Source organism: Oryzias latipes, chromosome 24 (genome assembly GCF_002234675.1).
Source record: "Oryzias latipes chromosome 24, ASM223467v1".
Lineage (NCBI taxonomy): Eukaryota > Metazoa > Chordata > Actinopteri > Beloniformes > Adrianichthyidae > Oryzias > Oryzias latipes.
In genome coordinates, this window is record NC_019882.2 from 14,190,598 (window position 1) to 14,218,175 (window position 27,578).

At 40.2% G+C, this 27,578-nt stretch overlaps 1 protein-coding gene across 2 annotated transcripts in view; it reads right to left on the bottom strand.

Annotated features, from left to right (window-relative positions):
* Positions 1-8,429: 8,429 nt before the first annotated feature.
* The window catches only part of sgk1 (serum/glucocorticoid regulated kinase 1), a 37,460-nt gene continuing 18,311 nt past the window's right edge, over positions 8,430-27,578 (bottom strand). For both annotated transcript variants that reach the window (XM_023952858.1, XM_011491794.3), the window contains 11 exons: positions 25,562-25,771; positions 23,773-23,836; positions 12,208-12,283; positions 11,931-12,006; positions 11,627-11,815; positions 11,397-11,528; positions 10,536-10,772; positions 10,345-10,440; positions 10,081-10,236; positions 9,887-9,976; positions 8,430-9,760 (listed from right to left, as the gene is read on the bottom strand). In XM_023952858.1, the coding sequence (XP_023808626.1) occupies positions 9,593-9,760; positions 9,887-9,976; positions 10,081-10,236; positions 10,345-10,440; positions 10,536-10,772; positions 11,397-11,528; positions 11,627-11,815; positions 11,931-12,006; positions 12,208-12,283; positions 23,773-23,836; positions 25,562-25,771 (1,494 nt within the window). In that variant the 3' untranslated portion in view covers positions 8,430-9,592. The remainder of the gene's footprint in view (positions 9,761-9,886; positions 9,977-10,080; positions 10,237-10,344; positions 10,441-10,535; positions 10,773-11,396; positions 11,529-11,626; positions 11,816-11,930; positions 12,007-12,207; positions 12,284-23,772; positions 23,837-25,561; positions 25,772-27,578) is intronic.

Below are 27,578 nucleotides of genomic sequence, written 5' to 3' on the forward strand. Positions count from 1 at the left end.
AGTAAAGTGCACCTGAACAAATATTACGTTTTCCCTCGCCCCGATAGTTAAAACAAACATGTCTACCACCTGCTGTACTGTGAGTTACACATGTCCCACTTTTGCTTCACTGCGTTGCTGCTGTCACATCTGTCATACCTGCTTCAGATGTCTTTAACATGGCAGGAATGTTGTTTACACCACCTTGCCATTCCTGGGATCTGATCTACAAAATGTGGTGTGCTGCACAGTCAGTTGATTCTCAGGTCAACTTACAGGGCAGTTGAGCGATGTCCAATTGGGAGGGGACATCTGTCTGTCCACATTACAATGAGAGGATGTGACTTTTCATGCAAAACAAAATCCTTCAGTTATGAGAATGAAGCTAATCTGCCTACATTTACACATTCTAAGCAATTATTTGGGTATGAATCAAAAATTTCACTTCAGGTGTTAATAACAAAACACTTACCAGTAGTCATGTGTTGTGCAATAGTTTAACTACCAAAAATACATGGAGTGGCCTACTTACTCAAGAGTACTCTTCACCATGTCAGCATCTACCATTGACAGTCACAGATAAGGCTGCATTGAACTGGGCGTTGCATTTTTTCACTTTAAAATAGGGTTTTATCTGAAAACATAATGTGTCTCACACTGTTTGGAAAACCATTGTATCATTCATGAAAGCTTATCAACTCCATAGACAGTAAGATAGTTAGATCAGTTATCTTCAAGCAAGTACATGCAAGGGACACAATCAGCAGGCAACAAATTGATTGTTTAAAGGTCAGTGGATGGTGATACTTTCAGTTACAAAAAAGGAAATCAAATGATTTATAGACTAGAAATTCCACCCAAATGACATATCCATTTTTGATTTGCGTTAAAATTAAGAGTAAAAAATGTTTTTTTAGAGATGGCCTGTGAGAAACAACCTTTCTGTGGGCTGGACCTATTGTGCATGATTACATCACACAGCACTCATACACATTGACTTCTTGGGAATGTTCCCTATATGTGAATTTTGTTTGACTTGCATTAACTTGTCACAGTTCAGTTTAACACCCTTGCTGTGTGGGCAAAACAGAAATTGAAGTAGTGGATAAGTTAAAAGAGGGGAAACAGGAGTTTCACAAGAACTGTAAAAACCTTTTGGTCATTTTTCTGAGGGTCTTTGCCTCAATTGTAAAAAATTGATAAAAATGTATAAGGCAATTAGCTTTAGATGCTCTCTGATAAAGACACCAGCTGGAAGACTGATAGCTCCATGTAGGACTGGCACATGGGAAACATGGGTTAAATTCCCAGGGGGCACGATGAGCTTCATCCAGTGTGGGTCCTTGGGCAAGAGTCTTTGTACTACTGACCAACTATGTAGTTACAAGGGGGCCCAAGTTTGGGTCCCCCTGTGCCGGTTCCCAGCTTGGATTAAATACAGGGTTGTGTCAGGCCGGGCTCTGGCGTAAAAATCTCTGTCAAACCACCTGACCGAATCAGAGAAAGCTGTTTGCTGTGGCGACCCCTGAAGGGATATGCTGAACAAAAAAATGGTGTCATTACTTGACATTCACGTAAATAAAAGTTATTCTTGCATCTTGACCAACAAAATGTATTATTATTTGAACGAATTACTTTTTCAATAAACATGGTTGTACTTTAAAATGAAACGTTAACATGTTTAAAAGATTTGCTTGCATGCACTTTCAGAAAAACAAAAGAAAAACAAACCTAACAATCTGCAAGTTTAGCTAACATCATTATTTGTTTCCTGGGATTCAAAAACCTTTTCCAACAAAATGGGTTACTCAGTAACACATAACTTTGCTGAGCAGAATTATTTTCTGTTTGGCTTGAGGCAACCTTTCAAGTACTGCTGATAAAGTCTTTTTAATATGATTTTTCTGGTGACTCTGTAATTATGTGGTGATCTAAGATGTTGTATTGGTTTAACTAAGTATTTAGTTCTTGCACAATCATGAATCCATTTTAGCACAACTAACATACCTGCCTTTCCAATATATTTTGCAATTCAATGAACTTGAAACTTGTTACTTATGCCATGATGCAATAATGTGAGGGTGGTTCATTCTGTAGGAGTTCCTCAGATCTGTTTGGCAAAACATAAAATTTGGAGGTGTTTCAATGTGCCTCTTCAAGGTTTAAGTGTTGACATTGTGTAGGGAACAACAAATTTAAACTTTCTTTAAAAGTCAGAATAAGCTTTAAAACTCTACTTTTAGCTCAACCTGTCTAACCTCCTCCCGCCCCCTGCTCCAGTCTAAGGTCAAAGGTCTGCTTACCAACCTTTCCTGTCCGTCCTTCACTCCAGTCTCAGCAGGAGGAGATGGAGCCTTCACTGTTGCCGCATCAAAACAATGGAAAAACCTTTCATTGCACAACAGAGATGCACAGACACAAGAACACTTTTAAATTCTTTTAAAATCCTTTTATTTTTGGTGACACTGACTCAAGAATCCTTTTGTTTATTTTTTCTTTGTGTTATAGTGTAATTTGAGTTACTTATTGCCTTTTAGTTTTTTCAGTTGTGAATTGCCTCTTTATTTATTCATCATAATTAGAATGGTTGTTCAGTTTTGGCTGTTCAGCACTTTGGTCAACAACATTTGTTTTAAAGGTGCTTTAGAAATAAAGGTGTGCAGGCAAACTATGCATAGCAAACAGCTAGGAAGAAGAATCTTCATCTCTACGGTTACTTTTGCCAAAAGATAATTTAGTAGCAAACTATACATTTTAACAATTTGCAATCATTTTCCAAGTGCCTTTGTCATTCCCCACATGGTCATTGGAGTTCCCTCAGGAGGCCAATGGAGTACCCTTTTGAGGCTCTTTCCAGTTCCTCTCCCTTAGAGACAGCAAGGAGACCATACTCCAAACTGCTGATTGGCTCGTGGGCAAGAAGGACTGATTATTTTTTTTACTTGTCCTGTCCAACAGCTAAGCAAACAGATGAGAGCTGAAAGCCTTTTGTGTTGGACATATTTTACTTTTACAACAGGGGTTATGAATCTTATGATACACCAGATGTATATTTAAATAAACCCCTTTTGTAATTTCAGCTAAACTTTATTATGTTAATTATATTTGTAAATATATACTTTTTGTGTTGGACCGGACGTAAAAGAAAAGGAGGAAAAAAAAGAGAAGAGAGGGATAGATAAGGTGGGGGGGGGGTTGGTTGAGGGTTGATTATAGTAGCGAGGGTAAGATCATGAAGCGTCAGAAAGCAACAAGTTCCTTGAGCTTTATAATCACAACTGACAGGTGAAGATGCATGAAAAGTTTGAAATGGGCGGGGCCTGTTCACACACACACACTCAAACGTTACAAACACACCTGTTGGCTCCAAAAGTGTTCACACACAAACAAGTCTACATGGAGATGCTGCCCCTAAAATTCCCACATGCACACTTATGCATTCAGGCTAACACATGTAAATCATTTGATTCAGTCATGCAAACTGTTTGTGCAAAGGTGAGATAGCACCTGTGCTCGAGTGAGTGTTTATGTTCTTCTGGGGTGGATGATGGAATGTAGAAAGAGGGAGAGAACCCACCCCCCCCCCCCCCAAGGCCCCCACCGCAGCAGCAGCGGAAGCCAGGACCCCCACATCACCCGCACAGTACAGCAGATAGAGATAGACCGCCTGCCGAGTAACTACATCCGCCACCCCAGGCAGGGCCGGCGGGACCGCCACAGTGGCCCCCAACACCAGAGAGCAGGGGGGTGCAGGGGGTGGAGATTGCAAGCCCCAGCCCGACCCATATAGCAGTTTCCCCACCACCACCCAGGAGTCCTGAGCATCCCACCGCCCCAGCCCCCGGCACGAGTAAGGGCCCCTCAGGGAAGACCCACCCCCCTTGCTCCAGGCAGCCCCCTCCCCCCTCAGGGCCCGACGAGGCTCACCCGCGGTTGGAAAATATGAAGAAGGCTGGCGCCCAGGGGCCAGGACCAGAACCCACACCACCGGGCCATGGACACCCCCAGGCTCAGATGTGATATGATCCCAGGCTCCCGGTCTTGCCAGAAAGCTCAGGGATCCCTCTCCCTGCGTGGAGAGAGGGCCGCCGGGCCCAGGAAGCCAGCACCCAAGGGACAGGGCTGCTGTGACAGGGGACCCCACTTCCCTCCGCCAGTGATAGGGCGGGGTACAGAAGATCAGAAGTCTCTCTTTCTTGTGTGATGTATGTGTGTTAGTGAGCGTGCGTTTGTGCACGTATGGGTGTGTGGGTTGGAGTGTGAATTTGTGATGTAAAGGGGGTGTGTGTACTAAAAGGTGTGGTTAAAATCGGCGGGGGGGGGGGGGGGGGCACTGGGAGGACATCTTCTGCTTGCAAACAGTGATTTCCAAGTACCCTCCCCACCAAGGGGCCCTAAAATATCTAAGGTGCAGTTAAAATTGGCGGGTAGGGCACTAAGGACATCTACTGCTTGCTGACAGTGATGTCCAAGCACCCCCTCTACCAAGGGTCCTAGATGTCTAAAGTGCAATTAAAACCAAGAGGGGGGGCGCGTTCCATACGGCAACCAAGGGAGGGGGGCCACTGCCAAGTAGCTTCTCCCCCCAAGGTGCATTGCAGGCCGACCCCCAACACCCTCACCCTAATAAATGGTTATAGAAGGAAGAGGGTCGGGGACAGCTGGAGGACTGACCCCCGTAAAAACCTTGGTTAGAGACCAATCCCCTGCTCAAAGGTGCAGGGACGTGACTTAACACGCCCAACACTTGCCAGACAAACCCACATCAGGTTGTTGCCTACTACTACTTCAGAATGTTAGATTCCAATCCACTCTTCAGGGTTTGAGTTTCAGTGCCCAGGCTGTGTGTGGATGTGACTATATCTAGCCGGTACCTCTCAACCTCCCATACAAACTTAGACTCCTTCCCTCCCAGAGAGGTGACATTTCATGCCCCAAAAGTCAGAGCCCATGATAGGAGGTAGAGCTGCCCAGGCACTCGCCTTCAACCCCCACCCTCGACTGCATTGCACTACAAGGCCATGATGGAAAGGAATGGGTACCCCAATCTGTATGGAAGCGATTCTGTAGCATAATTAAAAATAAAAGTCAATACCAGAAATGCTTTTTCATTTTCAAAATAAAGCTGCATATTTGACTCAAAATTAAAATGATAAAGCAATCCGTTAAGTGACAGAATAAGCAGTGTTGACGAAGAAAATGAAAAAGCATTTTGGCGGATGGCTTTTTCATTTTAGTTTCTAGTAAAATATGCAGCTTCATTTTGAAAATGAAAAAGCATTTCTGGTATTGACTTTTATTTTTTACTATGCTACAGAATCGCTTCCATAAATCTGAACCCGACCAATGTTCTGTTGTTATAATGCTGTGCTCGTTATGGCTCATCCAAAACAAATGTCATGTTTAAACACAAGGGCAACCATCAGTGCACGTGGCACCAAGACACGCAAGGCAGGAGGTGGATGATTGACTTTGTGGTCCTTTCAGTCAACCTTTGGCCGTATGTCCTGGCCACTAGAATGGCAGAGGAAGAGGCCGGAAAGAAATGGCAGACCCAAACATACTACTGTGAGGGTTTCTAGGCAAGCCTGGCAAGAAGGACGGATTTGATCCGATACCCCAGGAGTTTCCCCAGAATTCAAGCAAACATTCAAGTTCTGTGCACCATATTTTATGTTACAAAGAAGACCGTAACTTTTAAGAAAAAAATAAAATCAAGTTTTACAAATGAACATGATTGGTGTTTGGTGTTCAAGTATTGTCATTATTTCTCCTGTGCTCAAAGACTATCCTGACATGTTTTGATTGAATTTCATTTCCCTTCACAAGGGAACAAGTGATGAGGGAAGGTGATAAGTGACATCTAGTGGAACATTTCCCGTCATGCATCCAGTCGCTGAGCTCTTTCCTCTTTTGTTGGCAGGCATGCAGTCATTTTTTTCCTCAGTGTTGATGCAGCAAAACTATTTAACTGTCAGAAATTTCTGCTGCTACAACTTTTCTTAGCTTCCCAGAATCTTTTCTTTCCTGTCTATGTTTAAAATCTTATCCCTGAAATGCCTCTGAAATTCAGGAGTGCTGTTTTTTATTTTATTTACACAAAATATGTGAAATATTCTACCCTCCATTTCTCTTTTATTTTTCTGCACTTGTCTGTTTATAACAGAAGGTTAGAAACAGACAAGTGCAGGACTGTAGTTGCACAAAAACTTCTTTGTTTCTGCTTTTTAACAATTGAATCAGTGAATTCAAAGGGGGCCCAAGTCCACCATTTTTCAAAATAGAGATATTATATGTTTTATGGTCTTCAAGGGAAAAGCTATCTGATTATGGCCAAAATGTCCCAAGTCTGTTGTTATGAATTAACTATGCTTGACATTTACAATGCATTGAGTGCAAGAGGAGCCCAATTCCTGGACTTGGGCCTGTCTTGCATGAGTTTAGCTTTATCCCATAGAGGGCAGCACTAGTTATCCAATATGGCAGCGCCCCCTGTTTAATAATTCAAGAAGGGCCCATGTCCACAGACTTTAGTTTGCTAGTCCTCTGAAATGATAAAAGTGAAGTGCTTCATATTATAGTATTTGTAAGCTATGAACTGGTAATAAATATGGGTAAAGTATTAATCATTTGGTGTAGCCTCCCTACTGCAATTAAAATCATTTCCTGGAAAAACAAACTTCTTAGACTTGGGCCCTTATTGAATTCACCGATTCATTTGTAATAATATTTCTTACAGCACATACCCATAGAAAATCTGCACTAATGTGTCCACGATTTTTCTGTTCAGTGCTGAACAAACTGGAAAGTTGAGGGAAACAAGATATGGGTTGGAGCACGAAGGCTTGTTTTCACAAGGAGGTCCCTGTGAGCCAAACAAACAAAAAGCCAATTTTTTTTGTCTTTTAGCAGAAACAAAGATGGATGCTCATTTTCCAAATAAAAAAAATTAGGCTTTATGATTCCGTACCGAATAATATTTATTTGTCACTGGGTGCAAAAAACGGAGTATCCATTTTTTGGAGGATCAATGTAATTTGCCACACAACATTTCTAAAGTAAATCGGTCGAAATACTACAATAAAAAAAAGCCCCTTTCAAACAGCCTTTTCAAAGAGCAGTTCATGTTTTTTAAAGAAAGAATTGAGAAAACAGAGGGCTACCTGGTAGAGAGAAAGCACAGAATGTTTTTGTTAAAACATAATCATGAAAATTAGTCCCACAAGTTTAATACCTCTATGATTCACATGTAATATCAAAGCACAGATGTTTTACCTTTTTAAATTAAACATGTTCATTTAGTTGTTTTTTTGTGATGTTGTTTCTTTTTTGGCTCACCCTTTTTCTTTTTGGCATTTCTATTGTTGATTTACAAACCTTCGTTAAATAAAATAGTTAGTCACTTTGAGTTCATCAAATAGTTTCCATTTTTATTTTCTTTCTGTTTTGGGCCTGTTTCTTTCATGATACTAATGTACTAATGCATGTTAGTGAATTTTTCTAGATGCCTACCCTGAGTGAATGTTTGTCTTCAATTGCTTATCATTAACATCCTGTTCTATATTTCCAGAATGTTACAACATTTTTAGGTAATCTGTTACTGTTATGTTAGTTAATTGTGGAGAACTTTTTATTATGTTTTTGGATGCTTGCGACAGAATCATATCCTCAACGGTGTTCTTCAAGTCTTGCCCAACAGGTGGCAGAGCAGAACTACAAATAAATTGTACCATAAGGGGAAAAAAACCTTCAAAAACTGTTAGAACAAACACCTATGACTATGTATAATAATACTGATGTCTCACATTTACGTTGGGGTCTGGCTGAGCCAAACTTAATAAGGCAGAAAGGGCAATATTTTTCTCATTAATTTAAATTTTTGAAAACTGCTCGCTTTCCTCTCATCTAGCCCAGTGTACAGATTTTTTAATAATGTTTAAGAATTATTTATGACTTGGTTTAATCACTCCTATGAGCTTCAGAATCCTTCTTGGTCTCATAAATAAACGATTAAACCAGTTTCAAGCACATCAAAGATTCAAGATTAGCCAAGAAACTGTGTTTTATGTACAAGATAAATATCTATTGACATATTAAACACTTTTGATAACATGGGTGGAATTTTCGATTTTCCCAATTTAATTAAGCCTCTTGCACTAAACTGGGCAAAAAAAAGGGCACTTGACCTTCACACTTGTACGTTACATTGTTGTGTAAGGCTGCTGACGTATGAGTGAGGGTAAGGTCCACGCTCCACATTTATGGGACATTGCTGAGCGATTGCATCCTTTCCAAATGCTGCCAAAAGGAATGTGCATTTTCATATTCATTTCTCAGATTATGATATAATCTGGATATGTCGGTTGATGACTCTGCGCTTGTCAATATAAATTCATTGTCGGTTTTCAGGACGGTGGAGAGAAAATAGAGTAAATATAATGCCAAAGCACTTTTGAACATGTAATAAAGTTAAACTTTTATTGCAAACTCAACATGGTCACATAAACCATTATACAATTTACAGTACATTAAACATGAATTGTTACATACACATAATAAAGCATACCTTAGGTTGTTTCTTTCAATATACATTAAAACTAGTACACATAACTTCAAATATACAAACAAACTTAAATACAGTCCAACTGCAATACAGCAATATTAAAGTGGAATGTTTCAATGCTGGCAGCCTGACAGCTGGCTGCGGTTTCAACAGTGTGAGGCGAATGGAAGACTATGGGGGGGGGGGGGGGTGCGCAGTTTTCGAGCAAAATTTGAGGAAAACAAACTACTTCTCAACCCCTCCCTCTTACTCTCATCCTCACCTAGCAGCAGTGCTCCCTTTTTCATCTCGCCATCAGCATTAATGTGCAAATGAAGGTAAGAAACGTCATCCGAGTCCCCGTGTCTCACGTGTTCAAGGCAGAACAGGCGCACTAATTTAGTGCTAAATCCCTCCACTCGAGACAACAACAAGTGGATGAAATTGTAATGTGGGTACAAGCAAACTTCGATGACAGTAAGGACACCTCTGAGAGAAATTAAGACTTGTAACATTCATCTATTGACTCCCTTCTCGAAACAAAAAAATAGATAAAAGAGGAGAAAATAAAGCACCAAACTGAATGCCATCTCCAAGCTACTTATTTGGACTCAAAAGGTAGGTCCATGTTAGGGAATGGAGTTGCTTCGCTACATGGATGAACATGGACCTCTCTAGAGTAGAGAAAGTGTGGCTCAGTCCACTATTTTTTGAACAACTATATTAGGTGTGTGCTTGTCAGATGTAGTGTTAAAATATTGTGGAGCTGCCCTAGCAAAGTGCAAAAGACCTCCACAAGAGGGTAAGAAATGTGAAATGAGGTCTAATAAAGAATTTAAGATGAAAATAGTCACTGTTTGTGGTGAACATATTCTTGCATCGAATGCATTCAAGAACTGGGCAGAAAAGATAAAATACACGTGAAGCCAAAGAGCTCTTGCAGGGATTGTTTCAGAGAAATCCGCCATTCTGATGGGAATTGCTGTGTGGGGGTCAAGATGCAAGTCTGAGGACACGGTGGGTTTCATGTCCAGTAGGTCTACACTGGTTTCCATGGTTTATGCTTAAATCCTATAGGTAAGAGTCCATAGATGGGGCATAGGAAAAGCCTACAAAGGCCTCAGCTGCCTCTTTGATGCTGGCTGTAAAGAGGGCGCTGTCCGGGGAACAGCCAATGGAGCTGGAAACCGGCTCATCCGTGAACTCTGGATCAAAGTGCCGCAGGTCATTGGGTCCAGTCTGCAGGTGGAAGCAGAGGGGAGACGGGCAAGGATTAGTCAGGCTCTACAAACTCCCTGCTATAACTAGATAGATGGTCTAAATCACAGTAAATATGTTCTCAGAAATAAAAAAAAAGGAATTTACCACATTAGGGTTGAAAGGGGGGGTGATTTTCTTGGCATTAAGCTCATCCCAGTTGATTGGTGAAAAGAATACGTGGTTCTTGATTTCAATCTGCAAAAAGAACAAGAAAAGTAATTTAGAAAATGGAACCTCTGACAGGAGTAGAATGTAATATAAACACATAGAAAGACAAGGATTATCAGGAGAACACTTACAAAGTCGTTTGTGCAGCCCAGTCTCTTGGTGCGATCTTTTTGCAGCAGACCTTCCAGCAGGTTCCTGGCTGAGTTGGAGATGTTGGGTTTCAGCTGCAGGGGCTTGTTCAGGATGTTGTCGTACATCTCTGCTGTGTTACGGCTGTAGAACGGAGGCTGGTGAGAGACAAAAGCAGCTGATTACCAATTGATTTATTTTCTCGGGGCACAAAGGCAGATAATAGTTCAAAGAGTTTATTGACAACACGGTTTAACTTCACTTACCAGGCCATACAGCATCTCATAGAGAACAGCTCCTAAACACCACCAGTCTACTGTCCTGTCGTACGGCTGCTTGTGTAACACCTCAGGAGCCAGATACTGCAGAACCAGAAAAGTTAGTAACTTAAAAAAACTACCAAAATTTAACATTCAAGGATAGGGCAAGGTATAGTCAGAATCTCATCTTTCCTTACCTCTGGCGTACCGCAGAAGGTCGATGTGGTCCCATTAGGCTCGATGTTTTCCTTGCAGAGCCCAAAATCTGTTAGAATGATGTGTCCTTGTGAGTCAAGCAGGATATTTTCAGGCTTTAGGTCTCTGTAGACGATGTTTAGGGAGTGAAGGTATCCTAGTGCACTGGCTATCTCTGCTGCGTAGAACCTGGCTCTGGGCTCCAGGAAGCAGCGTTCTCTCTGCAGGTGGTAGAACAGCTGCAATAAGGAAGAAGACACAAGGAACAAGTGTTATCAAAGATTGTTGTGAATAAAGATATCTGACCTATCAATTCATGGTCTGCCCTAAAATTACAATGCCAAATTTTAAAAGTAGAGGTTGGAAATAGATTTAAAGTAGGAATAATAAAGTAGAGAGAGAGAGGAAACCGGATGGGAGGATAAAAAAGGCCGGAAGGCGACAGCTTTAAAAGTTTGACAAGGGAAGACAGATGAAGCCGGGGCAAGAGGTGGAGATAGAAACCGCAGGATGGAAGGTTAAAAAAAAGCGGAAAAGGAAAGAGCAAGAGTAAATGTGCCCCACTTCCTGATGAGCTCCATTTTTAATCAGCTTTGTCTTCGCCTGTGCAACAATCGCAGGAAATTAGCCCGATCCGACAGACACGCAGTCTCAGCAGCGCAGCTAATTTTGGTCAGAGTTTAACATTGGCTGTTTCATAACTTCCTGAGTGGTGCTGCTGCTCTATTCAGCTTCCTCATGCCAGGATTTCCCCTGGACTGTCCTAGTGTCTGCCTCACTTTTCAATTTCACTCTCCATATTCCATCTATCTCCAAATTATGAGCTTTTTTTTTTCAGGAAACAGGCCCGGAAAGTCTCTCACCTCTCCTCCGTTAATGTAGTCCAAGACAAAATACAGTTTGTCTGCTGTTTGGAAAGAATAATGCAGGCCAACCAAGAATGGATGCTTGACATTCTTTAGCAGCACATTCCTCTCTGACATGATGTGCTTCTCCTGAAAAGAAAAGAGAAGTGTTTAACATCAACAGACCCTGCAGCTGGCATGAATCCTTTTGAATTTTCTTTCCAGTTTCAGGAATAACTTTTTTTTACCTCTTTCTTCTTGAGAATGGCCTTCTTCTGTAACACTTTGACTGCGTAAAACTGGTCGTCTGTGCGGTGGCGTGCCAGCAGCACCTTCCCGAAGCTGCCTTTGCCGATCACTTTAAGGAAGTGGAAGTCGCTGGGTTTGGCTGAAGGATTAGAAGATGGGCCGAGGTTGATCTGCTGGGATGGGCTGGACTGTGAGGAGCAGAGGACAGAGGAAAGGTGAACTAATGGAAAATGTATAACCAGGGAACATATGCTGCATGTATCAAAAGGTTAACAATGCATCGGTCACAGAAAGCGTATATACCGGAGGTGAAGGGTTCACGTTCATCAGCTCAGCATCCTGCGGGGGACTCAAGTTCAGAATGGACTGAACTTCCGGACTGAAAACAAGCAAATAATGGAAAGGTCAGTTCAAGTTGCAACCGAATAAATAACTACATAAGCCCATCATTTGTTTTCTATCTGAATCGGCTGATGTAGGAGTCAGGTTCAGATGCAGAGTGTACCCTACAGGACAAACAAACTTGTGTTTTCCTGATGCTTTGAGAACAGAACAATAACATGAGTCAGATGATACTCACTGTTTGCAGGCGTAGGAGTTTGTGGCGAGCCTCTGAATGAAGTCATTCAAACCCATCCTCCTTTGTTTCATAAAAGCTGTGAAACAAACAGAAAAACAAAAAGAAAAAAATTAGACACTTCAAAAAAAAAAAAAAAGAAGAAGCAGCATCGGCTGACAGTATCCAGACTTGGTCCATACCGCTGACTAGTCCAACTAGGCCTCTAGTTTTGGAGTAAGTGAGTGCAGGTTTTTCTGCTTCCGTTATGACCGTCATGATGAGCTCTGACTAAAAAACTGTTTCTGACCGCTCAGCTCCTCTGGTTTATAAAGAGAGCTGAGGAGGAGCCAGCTGCTCCCACCCCCTGGTGGGCGTGATCTTCTGCAAATATTTACTTTAATACATTGACCGTGAGCTAGAGATCGGTTCAGATTTCCACCAATCAGGGGCCGTTGCGCTCCGTGCGCGTCACTGCCACACCTTTACGCGTGCCTGCAAGTAAAAAAGTCAGGAGGAGGAGGAGGGGGACTCCCTCACCAGTGGAAGGTTTCTGTTTGCACACATTTATTGTCGGAGTCGAACATTCGTCAAACAGCAAATGCGTCACCCCTTCTGACCCATTTTAGTGTTTGTTCAAAAGTGAAATCACGACAGAGTATTGTCCAAGAAACAAACAAAAAAAGCACAAGTGTCCGCTTAGACTGACCCCACAGTCATTCTATTCAGCCTATTTTGGCTGCCTATCAATTAAACAGAGCCAGTGGGTGACGCAGAACAGGAGGGGGGGACTGTGAGCAGAGGGAGGGCGCGTGCCAAGAAAGCCGCTGGTAGTGGAAAAGTACAGAGAAAGTTCTGAAAGGCTTCCCTGAAGAAGGAAGAGTTCATGCACAGACTGCAAGAGACGCAGCAAATGAACTTTAAGCTGATAAGAATGTAATTAAAAAGGTAAAAGTGCGCCGCATCCCGAGGAGGCAGATGTAGGACGCGCGGTTATGTAAGGCTGCTGGTTCAAGTTTTTAACTCCCCTGTCAGTGGAAGGAGTAGCACACCATATGGGCAGAGAGGGCAAATGATTATATCAGCCGAACATGGATGGAAAACTAAGAAAAAGTCCCTTTTCTTCCAGCCTCAACTCATTTTTACGCATCAAATTTTAGGGAAAAAAGTTTAAGTTAGTCCTGTTTAAAAGAAAGTTGTGTTTTAAACTTTTATTCAAAATCTGGGCCAGTTTCCCCACACTCCAAAAAACTTGAATTGAATAAGATTTATAATGCATTTAATGAACAGCTCCAGTCGGCATCATAAATCCTGTCGTTAGGGTTTTTTTTTTTTTTTTCCAAAAAAGCGCATAGAAACAGCAGCAAATAGATTTCAGCTCTGCAAAACTTCCTCCCACAATACCGAATAAACGCCAATCAATCCAAAGGAGACACGCTTCAGCTTGAATTAAAGATAAAAAGTCTGAATCAATTCGGAGCCTGTCGTGGTTTACTCACACGTCAAAGCGGTCGTTTTGTCTTTCATAAGGATGCTCCGATCTCCAAATTTCAACAAGGAGAAAAGCTGCGGGCTGCGGGTCGGGAAGAAATCGATCTAGACTACATTCCGTGTTTGGAGAGCTTAATCCAAGATTTTTTTTTCCCCTTCTCATTTTTTTCTTCCTTAGGGCGGAGACTGCCCGCCTCTATTTCCTTCCACTCAACAGTTTTCTTCCATGGATGATGACTTTGCCAAAGGGCGGAGTGAATGCTGCCTTCAAATGCTCCCAGTCCCACTGAGCCCCATTTCCTAGAACTGGGACCTTTGGAAGAATAAAAGTTGTTGGCTTCCTATTTTATTAATGTAGAAGCGTCAATAAGCTGAATGAGGATCATATGATATTTGTTATTACAATAACTTGGGTAAACAAGAAAGCCACCACCAGCCTTAAATCAATCTCATCAACAGATAAAAATGATCGGTAAATTACAGCAATAAAAAATGTCCACAAGACAAACAATTTTTAAAAAGTTTTTAACCTAAATGCGTAAAAAGCTGTCCCTGTGACTAAAACATCTACCTTGTTTAGATGGAGTCAAAAATATTGGTTTGCATCAAGTACAGTATACACAACAATCAATGAGGTAAAATGAGGTTAATCAATCCAACCAATGATCTCAATGGATTGTAAATTGTCCTTTGAAAACATAGATGGGTATTCAGAAAAATAAAGAGTAAAAACTTTCTAGAAAATGGGAAAAACTCAACGTTTTTTTCACACAAATTGAAGACACAGTTGAATGTACTTCATAGGATCGTGCAGTTAAGTAACAGTAATTGTTGAAGCTAAAAACTGAAAATTTAAGATATGGGAGGGAGTGTGACACAGTCCTAACTGTGGTCATAATTATTAACCCTGCCATCTTCTGTTACACAATCTTGTGAATTATTGCATAGATCTATTCTTGGAAAAAGAAAAAAAAAAGCTTTTGCAGATTTCGTTAAGAGAGTTCAAGGAAGCATGAAGAAAAGATGCAGATGAAATGCCAAAGCAGTGACCTCATGCAGACACGTACTGCACTTTTTTTGGCTCAATGAAGTCAAAATAAAGCATTGGACTTCTTCAAACATTTGACATTGCTAATACCCTATATTGCTCACTCATCTGTCTTTACACACATTATGATTTTAAGGTACATCCCATTTCTTATCCTTAAGGGATTAATATCACATCCGTCCACTTTTTACAACTATAACAGCTTTAGCTTTTCTAGGAATTTTTCCACAGGTTTAGGAGTGTGCTTCTTGGGAATGTTTGACCATTCTCCTAGAAGCTAATGTGTGAGGTCAGACCTTTGTGTTGAATGAGAAGGCCTTGCTTGTGGAGTCCTGCTCCAATTTCAAAAGGCTTTTTATTTGGGTTGAGGTCAGGAGTCTGTGCTGGCTATTCAAGTTTTCCTTCCATTTCTTCACATTCCATTCTTTTAGGAACAGGAAGGGCTCATGTAAAGATGGGAATATGGAATTGCCCAAAGTCTCTTGGTAATTTTTGGAGTCCTTTAAATTTGAAATAACTGACTAAGCACAGCTTTAAAAAGCCCACATCATGATACCCTCTCCAACATACTTAACTCTTGGTACAAATCAGTCATATTAGTACAATTGCCCTTGCAAACTTTCAATCAGATTAACAGATGTGGAAGTGGGATCTGTCTAAATAGAGCAGTGGTGTTAGGCCTCCAGGCTTTCCAGGAATCCTGCCTTATCGGCTGCTGATTACCTGGATCAGGTGTGTTTAGTTAATAAGGAGCTTCAATGGCAGGTTGGTTGGAAAACATAGTAGACACTGGCCCTCGAGGCCTGGATTCCTACAGCCCCGCTGCAGAGAATCCTGTGTCTTTAAACTCTATATCCAGCCCTTTGCATTGCACTTGGTGACATATTATTCAGTCATGGAAACAAAGACCTCTTCTTGCCACACGAGCTTTGGAGATTTACGGTGACTAACTTTGCAGAAAGTTGAAGGCCTCTGTGCACTATGTGCTTTAACATCCACTGACCCTGTGCCTGAATTACCGTACTGTTATTTTCCAGTCACTTTCACTTTGTTATAATACCACTGACAGTCAATTATGTTGTGTGGACTTGAAACCAATGAACTTTTTACAATTCTCAAAAAAGTGTACCTTTTAGTTTATTTTATACTGATTTAGTTTGATTAGATGAAAAAATCATTTTCAAGTTATTGCTAAAAATAAAAGCATTACTGACATTCCACCTCATATTAATCCATGCCTAAACTTAATTGGAATCCAAATTGGAATCAATCCTTTAAATCCATCTACACATTTTTAAAAGTTTCTCTACGCAAAACTGTTATTTAATCATTATTTTTAATCCATAAGAAGAGAAAACTGTTGCTTTCTTTGTTCTATTTGTCATGTATAATTGCACCGATTCACATTAGTTATTGCTGAGCATTTGAGATACTCCAGTTCTAGTAAAAATATGAAACATAATTTTTCTCCAAGCAACACTTTTAAACTTAGTTAGTTAGTTAGTTTTGGAAATATGAGAAGTTTTGTCACAATAAAGGGGAGAAGCAGAGGCAAAGGGAAGCTGTAAATATGACCAAACCACAAAAAAGGAGATGGCTAACACCTGCATGACTCTGCAGTTTTAAATATAGTCTGAACTTTTACTGCTGTTACTGTTTCTCCCATAACTCAGGTCAAATCTATTATTAATATTTCCACTGCAGCCACCTGAAGAACTCCCACAGCCACACACATGCTCAGAGCCACGGGCTGAAGCAAACCTGCAGGGAGCTTGAACGCACACACACTTGCACACGCATGAGCTGGAGGGCAAAAACAAAGTGAAGGGCAACACACTTTTTAAAGCAGACAAGAAGAAAGGGCACTTTCCCAAAATAATTTCAGCATGCCCTACAAGTCTCCTCCTGAACTGACAGGAACTTGCTAGAAAAAAGTGCTTCTCCTTGAGATGGTGCGGGACGCAGCAGTGCCACCCTTCAACAGGCATCCCATTCATTACTCGTCCTCTCTAACACTAAAGTGACAGTCTCTGTGGGATATGAGCTGACATCTCTCATCAGTACTGGAACGCACACGGCATGATAGCAAAACCTTACATTTTAAAAGTAAAAAAAAAAAAAAACTATTTTTGACAGTCTTTAATCTATTTCAAAAGACGTGGTCTTTTAATTATGATTATGCTGTTTTCAGCCAAAATATAAAAAAAATACAGTGTCCTTCTCTATGACAGTTACTGCAGAGTGGCTGTAGTTCATTAGAAATTCACCTCAGAGTTGTGGGCGGGACCATTGGTGCAGAGCAACCCTGTCCCCCCTTCCTCTTTCCGTTTCAAAGCAAAGCAGAGCAGGGAGATTGGGGCCCATATTTTCTGTATTGCAAATAAGCTGTTTTTTTTTAAATGTCACTTTTTTATCTTCTCCTGATGCACAAGAATTTGAATAAAGAAATGCTCAGAAATGCAATTTTAAACGTAATTTTGTCCTCCATCATCAGAAAAATGAAGCGGGTCTTTACGGCGTAAGCCTTTAAGTATGCAGGTGGTGGTCTAATATCCAAGGTTTGAACAAAATAAGATCATGAATATAATATTTCTAAAAGAAGCTCTTTTGGAGTGTGAGATTTTAGAAAAAAGTATTTTCTCCCAATTGACAAGCTATTGGTGTCCTGAAGAAGTGTGTGTGGTGGTGGTGGGTGGGGCACAACACTCCAGCTGATTGTTTGTTGCCTCTCCATATGTTTGTGTGGCTTCAGCAGGTTATGTAAGCCACTAGTGGCTGTGTAATAGGCACTGACTCACACAATCTCTCTCTGTAGGTCATTCCATGCAAGGACAGGAAAGGCTTCTCTTCTCACAGGAAATTAAAGATGTAGTTTGAACAAAAATCCCACCACAAAAGCTTACTTTTGTTGTGTTTTTTGTGGATGACATCTATCCATCTGGCGTGTCTGCCTTTCATCAGCCTCTGCTCAAAGTGGGGAAGATGAATGAGGGTTTTTTTTTGGGGGGGGGATATAGTTGATCAGGAGATGAATATAAATGAGGCGTGGTGAAGAGGAACTGAGTGACACCATTACATAAAGACCTCAGTTATTAAAAGGAGGACAGCTATGCTGTCATTGTGAGTGTAGTGTGTGTGCAGCTTGTTTGGCTTTCTGGGCTATGGAAAAGTGGCCTACTTATCATTGAAGTTACTTCTGTGGGGAGTCATGTGACAATCATAGTTGCATTTCATTGGTTTACCGGCTTGGGTTTTGTGAGTTGAATCTGTTTTACTGCCAGATTGCCTGTGATTAACCAGCATTTTGTTTTGTAGCTCAAGGTAATTTCCAAGAAACAAACTCTCTTGTAACAGCTTTTATTGGAAGATTCTTGGAGAGCAGTGCAACTGGGTGAACATTATGGGAAAGATGGAAAAAGGGCTCAGGAGAAAATATTTAAACTGACTGCTTAAACGAGGACAAACATGTGGCGATAATTAAAATATATCTTACAGTAAATGCATGATGGGAGACCGCCAGTCAAATAGAAGTCTTTTTTACATTGTTATGGTCAGCAAAGATCTAAACCCCTAGTTACCAAATATCTCAAATAACCTGCTCAATATGCAGCCTCAGCTTTCACTTTGATCATGTCAATTTTGGTTGATAACACAAAATATGCTGTAAAATCCATCGTTCCATGTTCCAGATCTGCTATGTTCCTATTATTCAGAACACCTTGCACACATAGACACAAAACCTCACACTCATATGGTTACCTTATGGATAATTTTAGAAAAAAATATTAAATTATTTGCCATGTTTTTCTGTTGGATAAAGCTGGAACGTCTGAGAAAACAGATGCGTGCATGAAGAGAACGTGCAAACTCTGCACAGCAAGAGCCTAGCTGGCAGCCAGTCCTCACACTGTGAGGTGAGAGTTCAAACCATAGCCCTGGTATAAAATCAAGTTTCCACTTAAAAAATCACAGCTAGAAGCTAACTTTTCAAGTTGAGAAACAACATACCGGTATACAATCTCCTTTGATTGATTGAAACTTTCTTTACCTGTTAACCCAAGAGCTTTAGCTCCTTTGTCTCCATTTGACTACGATATATGTCAGAATCAGCTGATTCAAAGTGATCCCAGATACATTCAGAGTTACGGTAGGTCAAAAAATGTAGTAGATTCGTTATGTAGATGTTGCTGCCGACACCTCGATCTTAAACAGTTAATCCCTTTCAGAATCACAAGGGTGCAAAAGCCTAGCCTAACCACTGTTTGGAGTAGGCGGGGTTCACCCTGGACGGTTTGCCAGTCCCTGGCAGGGCCACACAGTCAAACTTGCTCACATTCTCACCAAGGGAGAACTTAGAGTCATCAAATTACCTATGATGCATATTTTTGGGCTGTGGGAGGAAACTCCACACAGAAATGACCAGCTGGGAGTTGAAGCAGTTTTCTTGCTGTGAGTTGAGACTGAAGCCCCTATATGTGCCATTTATATTTTTGAGACAGCTTTTTATTTAACTATAAAAATCACAGTTGAAGGTGTTTTAAATTGCTAACCCAAAAAAGTTTATGCAGAAAGCAGGTTGCAACAAGAAAATTGCTGAAATGGTGTAAAGCTTTCCCTTGGGTTCTGGGAAATCTAGACACAGCTCTGGAATTGGGAATATTCTGACGCATTCAATTTTTTTTCTTGTTGCAAACAAAAAGTTAAGACTTTCCTCTTAAGCCTGTCTATTTCACTAGTCTTCAGTGTGTTGTACCTGATTTATATGCCAGACGTGAATGTTGTTTTTGAGAACACGCTGTCTTTGTTTAGGTTTGAAGGGCAGGTTTGCACAGGTGAGGGCTGCGTCATACAACGGGAGAAAAACTCGTACAACAAAGAAAACTTGTTGCTTCCACTTGAACAACAGTACGGATAAAGTACACCCTTAAATCCCTGCTGAATAATTACATGTTATGCAATGAAGCCTGGGAAAATGAGGCTGCATAAGGCAGTAATTAAATGCCGATCCACACACTGATTAGTACTGGATAACCATTTCCTTCTGCATATTTAGCTCTTGCCAAAAATGTACTTTTTTTTTTTATTTAGAATCAAATAATCTGGATTAATATTTAATCGACCGGATCTTTTCCTCTCAATTGTTAACTTCTGCTCTCTGAGACATGGCACCACACGTGTAAATGAATCATATATGTGGCACTTTTCAACTTTGAAACACAGACTCTAATTGCTGAGCTGGGATCGACAGGGTGTTGCAGCTTGACAGCCGGGGCCACAGGAACAGCTTGTCACCAGCTCAGTTAATTGCTTGGATTTCTCTCAGCGGGCTAAAAACTCCCATTAATTACATTGCAGGCACACCACTGGGTGGGAAAGATTTTTTTTTTATTTTATTATCAGAATTTGGTCCATGTCACATTACTTCTTGTCTTAGCAGACCTGTTACAAGAAACATTTGGCTTAATACTCCACATGCTCCCCTGTTGCCCAACTCATCCTCAAAAATATAAATATTTAACCAATATAAGAATTCTTCAAGCCAAATTTATTACATACAAATTACAATGACAATATATCAATGTCATAGTATATTCACAAAATGTCCTAAAAAAGGTACCACGAACATGTCTGACTCCAGGTATGATGATCTTATTAGAATATATAGCTTATCTTGTTTTTTTTCAGAACTGAAAAGAAGTCCACCATATATGCTCAAGACTGCAGGTCACGACACACCAACCTGTGCACAGCCTGGATTGATTAAAAGAAAGCCTATGACTCAATGCCACACACGTGGATCACTGAATGCTTGGAGCTGTACAACATCAACAGGACTCTAAGAGCCTTCATAGGAAACTCAATGAAGCTGTGGAAAACCACCCTTGAAGCCAATGGGATGCCACTTGCTCAAGTGTCCATCAAATGTGGGATATACCAAGGTGATGCTCTGTAACCACTGCTGTTCTGCATAGGTCTGAACCCCCTCAGCCAAATAATCAACAAGACTGGCTATGGATACCGACTCGGAAATGGGGCTAACATCAGTCACCTCCTCTACATGGATGACATCAAGCTATATGCTAAGAGCAAGCGTGACATTGACTCCCTGATCCACACCACCAGGATCTACAGTACTGACATTGGGATGTCATTCGGGCTCGAGAAATGCAGACGGATGGTGACAAAGAGAGGCAAGGTAGTCCACACAGGAGGGGTCTCACTCCCAGAAGGAACAATAGCAGACATCGAGAACAGTTACAAGTACCTTGGAATTCCGCAGCCAAATGGCAACCTGGAGCAGGCAACAAGGAAAGCTGCAACAGCTAAATACCTCCAACGAGTAAGGCAAGTCCTGAGAAGCCACCTCAATGGCAGAAATAAGACCCGGGCAATAAACAGCTACGCACTGCCAGTTATCCTGCCCTGCAGGAATTATGAGATGGCCAAAGGAAGAGATATAGACCACGGATGTTAAGACACGAAAGCTCCTCACCATGCATTTAGGGTTCCATCCCAAATCCAGCACCCTGAGACTGCAGCAAGGAAGGAGGCCGAGGACTAGTGAGCGTAGAAGCCACTTTCCAGGATGAAACATCCAAGATGCATGAGTACATCAAGCTCAAGGCCCCAACTGACAGTGTGCTCAGTGAATGTCTCAGGCAATGGAGAGCAGAGGATACAGTGCTGGAGGACAGATCCTCATGGGAGGACAAACCCCTGCATGGGATGTACCACCGGATCATAACTGAAGTGGCTGATATCAAGAAGTCCTACGAATGGCTAGAAAGGGCTGGCCTACAGGACAGCACTGAAGCGCCCATCCTGGCAGCTCAGGAACAAGCCCTGAGCGCCAGAGCAATAGAGGCTAAGATCTACCACACCAGACAAGACCCAAGGTGTAGATCTACCACACCAGACAAGACCCAAGGTGTAGATCTACCACACCAGACAAGACCCAAGGTGTAGATCTACCACACCAGACAAGACCCAAGGTGTAGTCTGTGCAAAGAGGTGCCTGAAACAATCCAGCACATAACTGCAGGGTGTAAGATGCTGGCAGGGAAAGGATACATGGAGCGCCACAATCAAGTGGCTGGAATAATATACAGGAACATGTGTGCAGAATATGAACTCGAAACCCCAAGGTCAAAATGGGAAACACCTCCGAAGGTGGTAGAGAATGAGAGGGCAAAGATCCTGTGGGACTTCCAGATCCAGAATGATAGGATGGAAATGGTGAACCAACCAGACATTGTAATGGTGGATAAGGAACAGAGGAAAGCCGTTGTGGTGGATGTGGCAGTGCCAAGTGATGGAAACATCAGGAAGAAGGAACATGAGAGACTGGAGAAGAGAAATACCATGGACTCAGAGAAGAACTGGAGAAAACATGGAAAGTGAAGGTGACAGTGGTGCCTGTGGTAATTGGAGCACTCGGGGCAGTAACCCCCTAGATGGAGGAGTGGCTACAACAGATACCTGGAAAGACCTCAGACCTCTCAGTCCAGAAAAGCGCAGTGCTAGGAACAGCTAAGATACTGCGTAGGACCCTCAAGCTCCCAGGCCTCTGGTAGAGGACCCGAGCTTGGAGGAGAGACCACCCGCGGAGGGTGAGAGGGGCGGTTTTTTTTATATAGCTGTAATTTACATGTATAGAACTGCTGGTTCTGAAAGAGTTGTTAGCATCACTTATTTGGAAAGGTCATCATTTGTGGTAAAAAACACATTTTGTCAGGTTCTGGGCCAGGGCGGTTGTTGTTTTTTTTTTTGACACTTCCGGTTTTTTGTCTCTGCTCGTTTGTTCTGTCTTTACCTTATTGGTCTCACCTGTTGCTGAATCACCTGGAGGGTATTTAGCCTGCACTGATCCTGTCCCTGTCACGGGATCGTTTTGGATTATTGTTACGATCCTGAGTGTTATTAAAACCTACAATTTGACCATGAGTCCCTGCGTCTGCGCCTGTGTCCTCACCTGCGAGTCCCTGACACATTTCTGTAGTTATATATTATATATGGACCTTTTTGGAGTCTTTTGAAGTTACTAGATAAACATTGATATTTTCTGGGTGTATGTAAAATCGGTTTTTGCATTTATTTAGTTCAATGAATGATATTTTTACTGTTTTGAGACGTTTCAGCATGTTTTACACCAAATTTCAGCATTTAGCGAGAGACAACAATCACTTTTTTTATCCTTTTTGCACTTTTTTAGTTTAATTTTATGTGACTTCACTGTTTATTTGATTACCTTATCTTATTAAGTGTTTAATAATTAAATCTAAACTTATCTAAATGCTGGTACTTTAAAATGCTAATTTACATATCTACAAAGATCAACCTGCAGTTTTGAAGGTTGCCCATCAAAACATTAAATGTATTGTGATTTTTAATTGTTAATGTGTATGGCACATTTAACTTGACACATTTTATGTTTTTATTAAAAATAAATGAAGGTATAAAAAATAGATGCTGAATTGGTTTTGGGCCAAAAAGTGGCAAACCAGCCCTCAGCTTTTGCACTTTAGACTGAACCCTGATTCGTGGCACCAATAAGAAGCGTGATGGAAAATTAAAGTTCAGTGACTTACAGTCATTTTGACAATAAACAGACATGGACTCTCACCCTGTAGCCCACAGTTAAGCCAAGAAGCAATAAAGCAGAGCTTGCATGCAGTTGACAGCTGCAGGGAGGTTGTAAACAGAGGTCACTGTGTCATCATGATTGGTCATGAGCCTGTAACTACTGTTTTGCCACAGTCCACAAAATAATCAAGTACTCATGGGATTTCAAGAACAGTTATTATTCAGAGCTCAGATCAATACACAAGTGGGGAGTTAAGATCAGTTCTTTAAATGAAAAGGAGAAACAATGAACGGGAGATGTTATTGCACATTTGGAGGAACAAACATAAAAACCACAGATGATTCAGAGAAACATGAAAAACACTTCTCTTATCCATGTGGATGAATAAGAGAAGATTTTTTCATGCGAGGTCAGAAAGGAAAAACAAAAACACACAACACAACTGGCTGGGTTGCTATTTACTTACTGTTGTCACCAGGGAAATAGTAGCTGTCCAGGTCTGACTCGTTGTGGTAGTATAGGTCCATCGCCTGAAGAGAAATGTGGCATTTTTTAAAAATTAAATATTCCATTAGAGGGTCTTTAAACAATAAAAGTATTCCGGAGGATTAAATCCAGGATTTTTCTTCCTGTCAGAAGATTGCAGTTCTTCTGCACACTCACTCAATGTGAGTCTCATTGTCTTTCTCTGGGAAACTTCAATATGTGGGTTGTGGGCTCAAACCACCAGCATTATGACTGACGGACAATTACTCTGTGTCACAGCCGCAACCCACATGCTTTTTTTTAGTTAATCTCCCTGCAGGAGGTGATTTATCCCTATAAAACCGATGTCATGGGCTAACTATTCAGTTTTCTTTGGTCAAAAAAATGAACAGTAAATCAAAACTCAACACAATCTACCAAGCATGGGGGTGGAGGGGTAATGGTTTGTTCCTAATTTGCTTCTACATCGAACAGGCATCTTTCAGTGAGAGATCTGATCCGTGAACAACAAGCTAAGCTTCCTGACGTGCAGTCAAAATGTGGTGGAATGAGATCCAAACACATATTCAAACCAACAAATTCCAGGCCTTTAACAAATAAACCTAAATTAGCAGAAGAACATTTGCATAGAAAAAAAGCCAAAATGAATCTAAAATGACGCAAAATCCCCCCCAAATATGTGAAACAACAGTTTTTTACCTACTTGTAAAAAAATAATGGAGACATTAAAAAAGTTTTTAAAATCTCATAATTGTAAGTGTAAATACATTCATAACAGTAATTTGCCCCACTTTATCATTTTATCACATTAAAAACTGTGTGATTGGCAGCTCATGGGGGACAAAGGAAAATCATCTCCCATGAAACTCTACTGTTGTGAACTTTTTTTTTTTTGTCATGTCGCTGTCAGTCAGATGCTTTTCAAAGCGTCTGTTGTCTCGTTTAATTACAGTCTTAACCTGGTTTGTTTCTCAGAACTGCAGCTCTTAAAAGTTCTCCGCAGTCTCTCCAGAGTGTGTTCTGCAGGAGTGCATGTGAGTGTGCATGCACAATCATATTTTTAAATCACTTTGTTTTATTCACACAAGGTATTTTGAGTGGGGACTTGTTTCCATCATTTCTTGCCCAAAAAACCTTGAGCATAAAGCCTGAGGTTGGCTTTTTTTTAATGTATTGTAAATGTGCAAAGAAAAAAAATTGTTTATTATTTGGAAAATGACATCTAAAATTCGTTTTTTTTCTCAAAAAGTGGTTTATTACATTTGTAGAACTTAAAATGGTACAAATTGGGATGAACAAGAGTAGACATTTGTTATCCGGTAAATTTAAATGCAAAGTGGTTTGTTATCAGAAAAAAAAGACATTAGAGATAAGAGGCACGCCATGTTGAACTTTAATAAAGAGTAGGCAATAAAAAAATGCCAAGGTTAGGTCACCAGCACGTTGACCTGAAACATGATTAAATCTCTGCCAAAAAAGATCCCAAATCAAAGTGTATTTTTTTAAGAAATTAGGAACAAAAATAACGAGAAACAACATGATCATAAGAACAAATTCTTTTACTTCGTAAACTTGTAGAATTAACGGCATATAACTGTTTTAAATTAGGAACATTCAGTCCCTTTAGTACAGCTAGATACTACAAATCATTTTACACCCTTTTTATTGAAAGACTTTCAATGTCTTCAACAAAATGAGCTTTCCTGGTTTTGGCAGTCAAGGAAGTTAGATAATTTTGGATGGAGTGTGCTGTTGCAGAATGAACTTACCTGTGTGCGCTGGCGTGGCTGCCAGGTATCTTCCAGGGCGTAGCCGATGTAGGGTCCACTGCAGATGGAGCACTCCAGCATCACAGGACTGGCAAGGACAGAAGAGCCATGGAGCCCCCAGCACTGACAGCTTCCCATGGGGACTTCTGACTCAGCTTCCTTTTGCTTGTTTTCAGTGTGATGGCAAGCCAGCATCTTCCACTTCCTGACCTGCAAGTTATGTGGATTCAGTCAAAGGAACAGATAATATAATATAATATAATATAATATAATATAATATAATATAATATAATATAATATAATATAATATAATATAATATAATATAATATAATATAATATAATATAATATAATATAATATAATATAATATAATATAATATAATATAATATAATATAATATAATATAATATAATATAATATAATATAATATAATATAATATAATATAATATAATATAATATAATATAATATAATATAATATAATTCTGAGTGTTTTGAATACAGCTGAAACAAGATTAAATGAAATAAAAAAGAATCGCAATATTAAAAATAAACAGGTTAAAAATAGTCAAATTAATGAAAAATAACAGATCAGCTTGCCGCAATTATCAAAGGAGGGACTGCATCTCTATGTTGATATATTTATTAATTTTTAACGTTTCTCTGTGATCTGTATTTTTTTAGCATTGGTCATATGGTAAGCTGCCAAAACTTGTCATATTACAAGTCCTTGATTCAGACAGATAAGTTATAAAGAAAACAAGACAGTTAAGGAGAAAAAAACAGGCTAAAAATTTCATTTTATCTCCAGTCTTCCAGTCATAATTGTCAGAAAAAACACAAAATCATTTTTTTAACTTGCAGATAAACTTTCTGGACCGTAAAGTCTAAAAAAAGAATGAACTCTGTTTCTTTTTATGAACTGGTGTAAACGTATCCAGAGTTTTCCAGCTGAAGTCTGCTGAACAGCACAGCTAACAGTATTTATAACTTTGTGGCCAAACATTTGTGACCTTGGAGAACGAAACCATAATGAAAGGCATTTTTGGCCAGAAAGGGATCCAGAGGAAGCATTTAGTGCAGCATATAAAAGCTTATTGTTATCCAAAGAATGCTGTTAATTATTGATGTGTCCAAACCCCTAATCATCACCCAAGTCCTCCCACCAATTATCATTTAAAAATAAGTTAACTTTATTTTTTAGTAAGTAAGAGTATTTTTAAATAATTAAGCTAGTCCCTATAAAGGCGTAAAACATAGAAACTTCTATTTAAATAAAATGGAAGTTAATTAAGACGTTCCTAAAAACAAGTGAATAAATTAATTTCTCATGATCTGATTGCAGTTTTTTTTCTGATTTCCATAATAATTTTTCAGAGAAGTCATTAAAGAAATTAATTAAAAAGAGCAAAAAGTTTAATGTAAAAATTGTTGTTTTTTGAAATCTATATTTTTGCTTTAAATGTTCAATTAGATATAATATGAAGGCAATTTTTTCTATTTATGTTCAAATGTTCATTTAATGCTCAGTTGTTTACTAGTGAGGGACATTTATCATAAAATAGGGGAAAAAATACTGAAATCACCACTTAATGAGGTTGTTTTTTGTATTTGTTTACATCTTGGAAAAGAAAGAACTGATGCTTCAGCTCACATGCATCGTCATGGAATGAGTCGGATGCCGTTTGAAAGAAGAATTCTCTGAGTTTTTAATTGCTGCCACATGAAGACCTTAAACATTGAACAACAGCTCAGTGGGTCGTGAAACGGCGATGAGCGCCTTGGACAAATTGTCTTATGGGATAAATGTCGCACGTGATGCAAAACATTTGTCTCAATATTTAGGTATTAAAAACAAAACAAAATGGTCACATAAAAAAAATAATGATGGTCACATGACCACAAGTGACACTGAATCACCTCCGTAAGCGACAGCTGCAGTGACATACTATCCAGAGAACTGTCTGACCACAAACCTCTTTTTCTGTGTCATCACGTTGCATGCACACTCAAAAAAC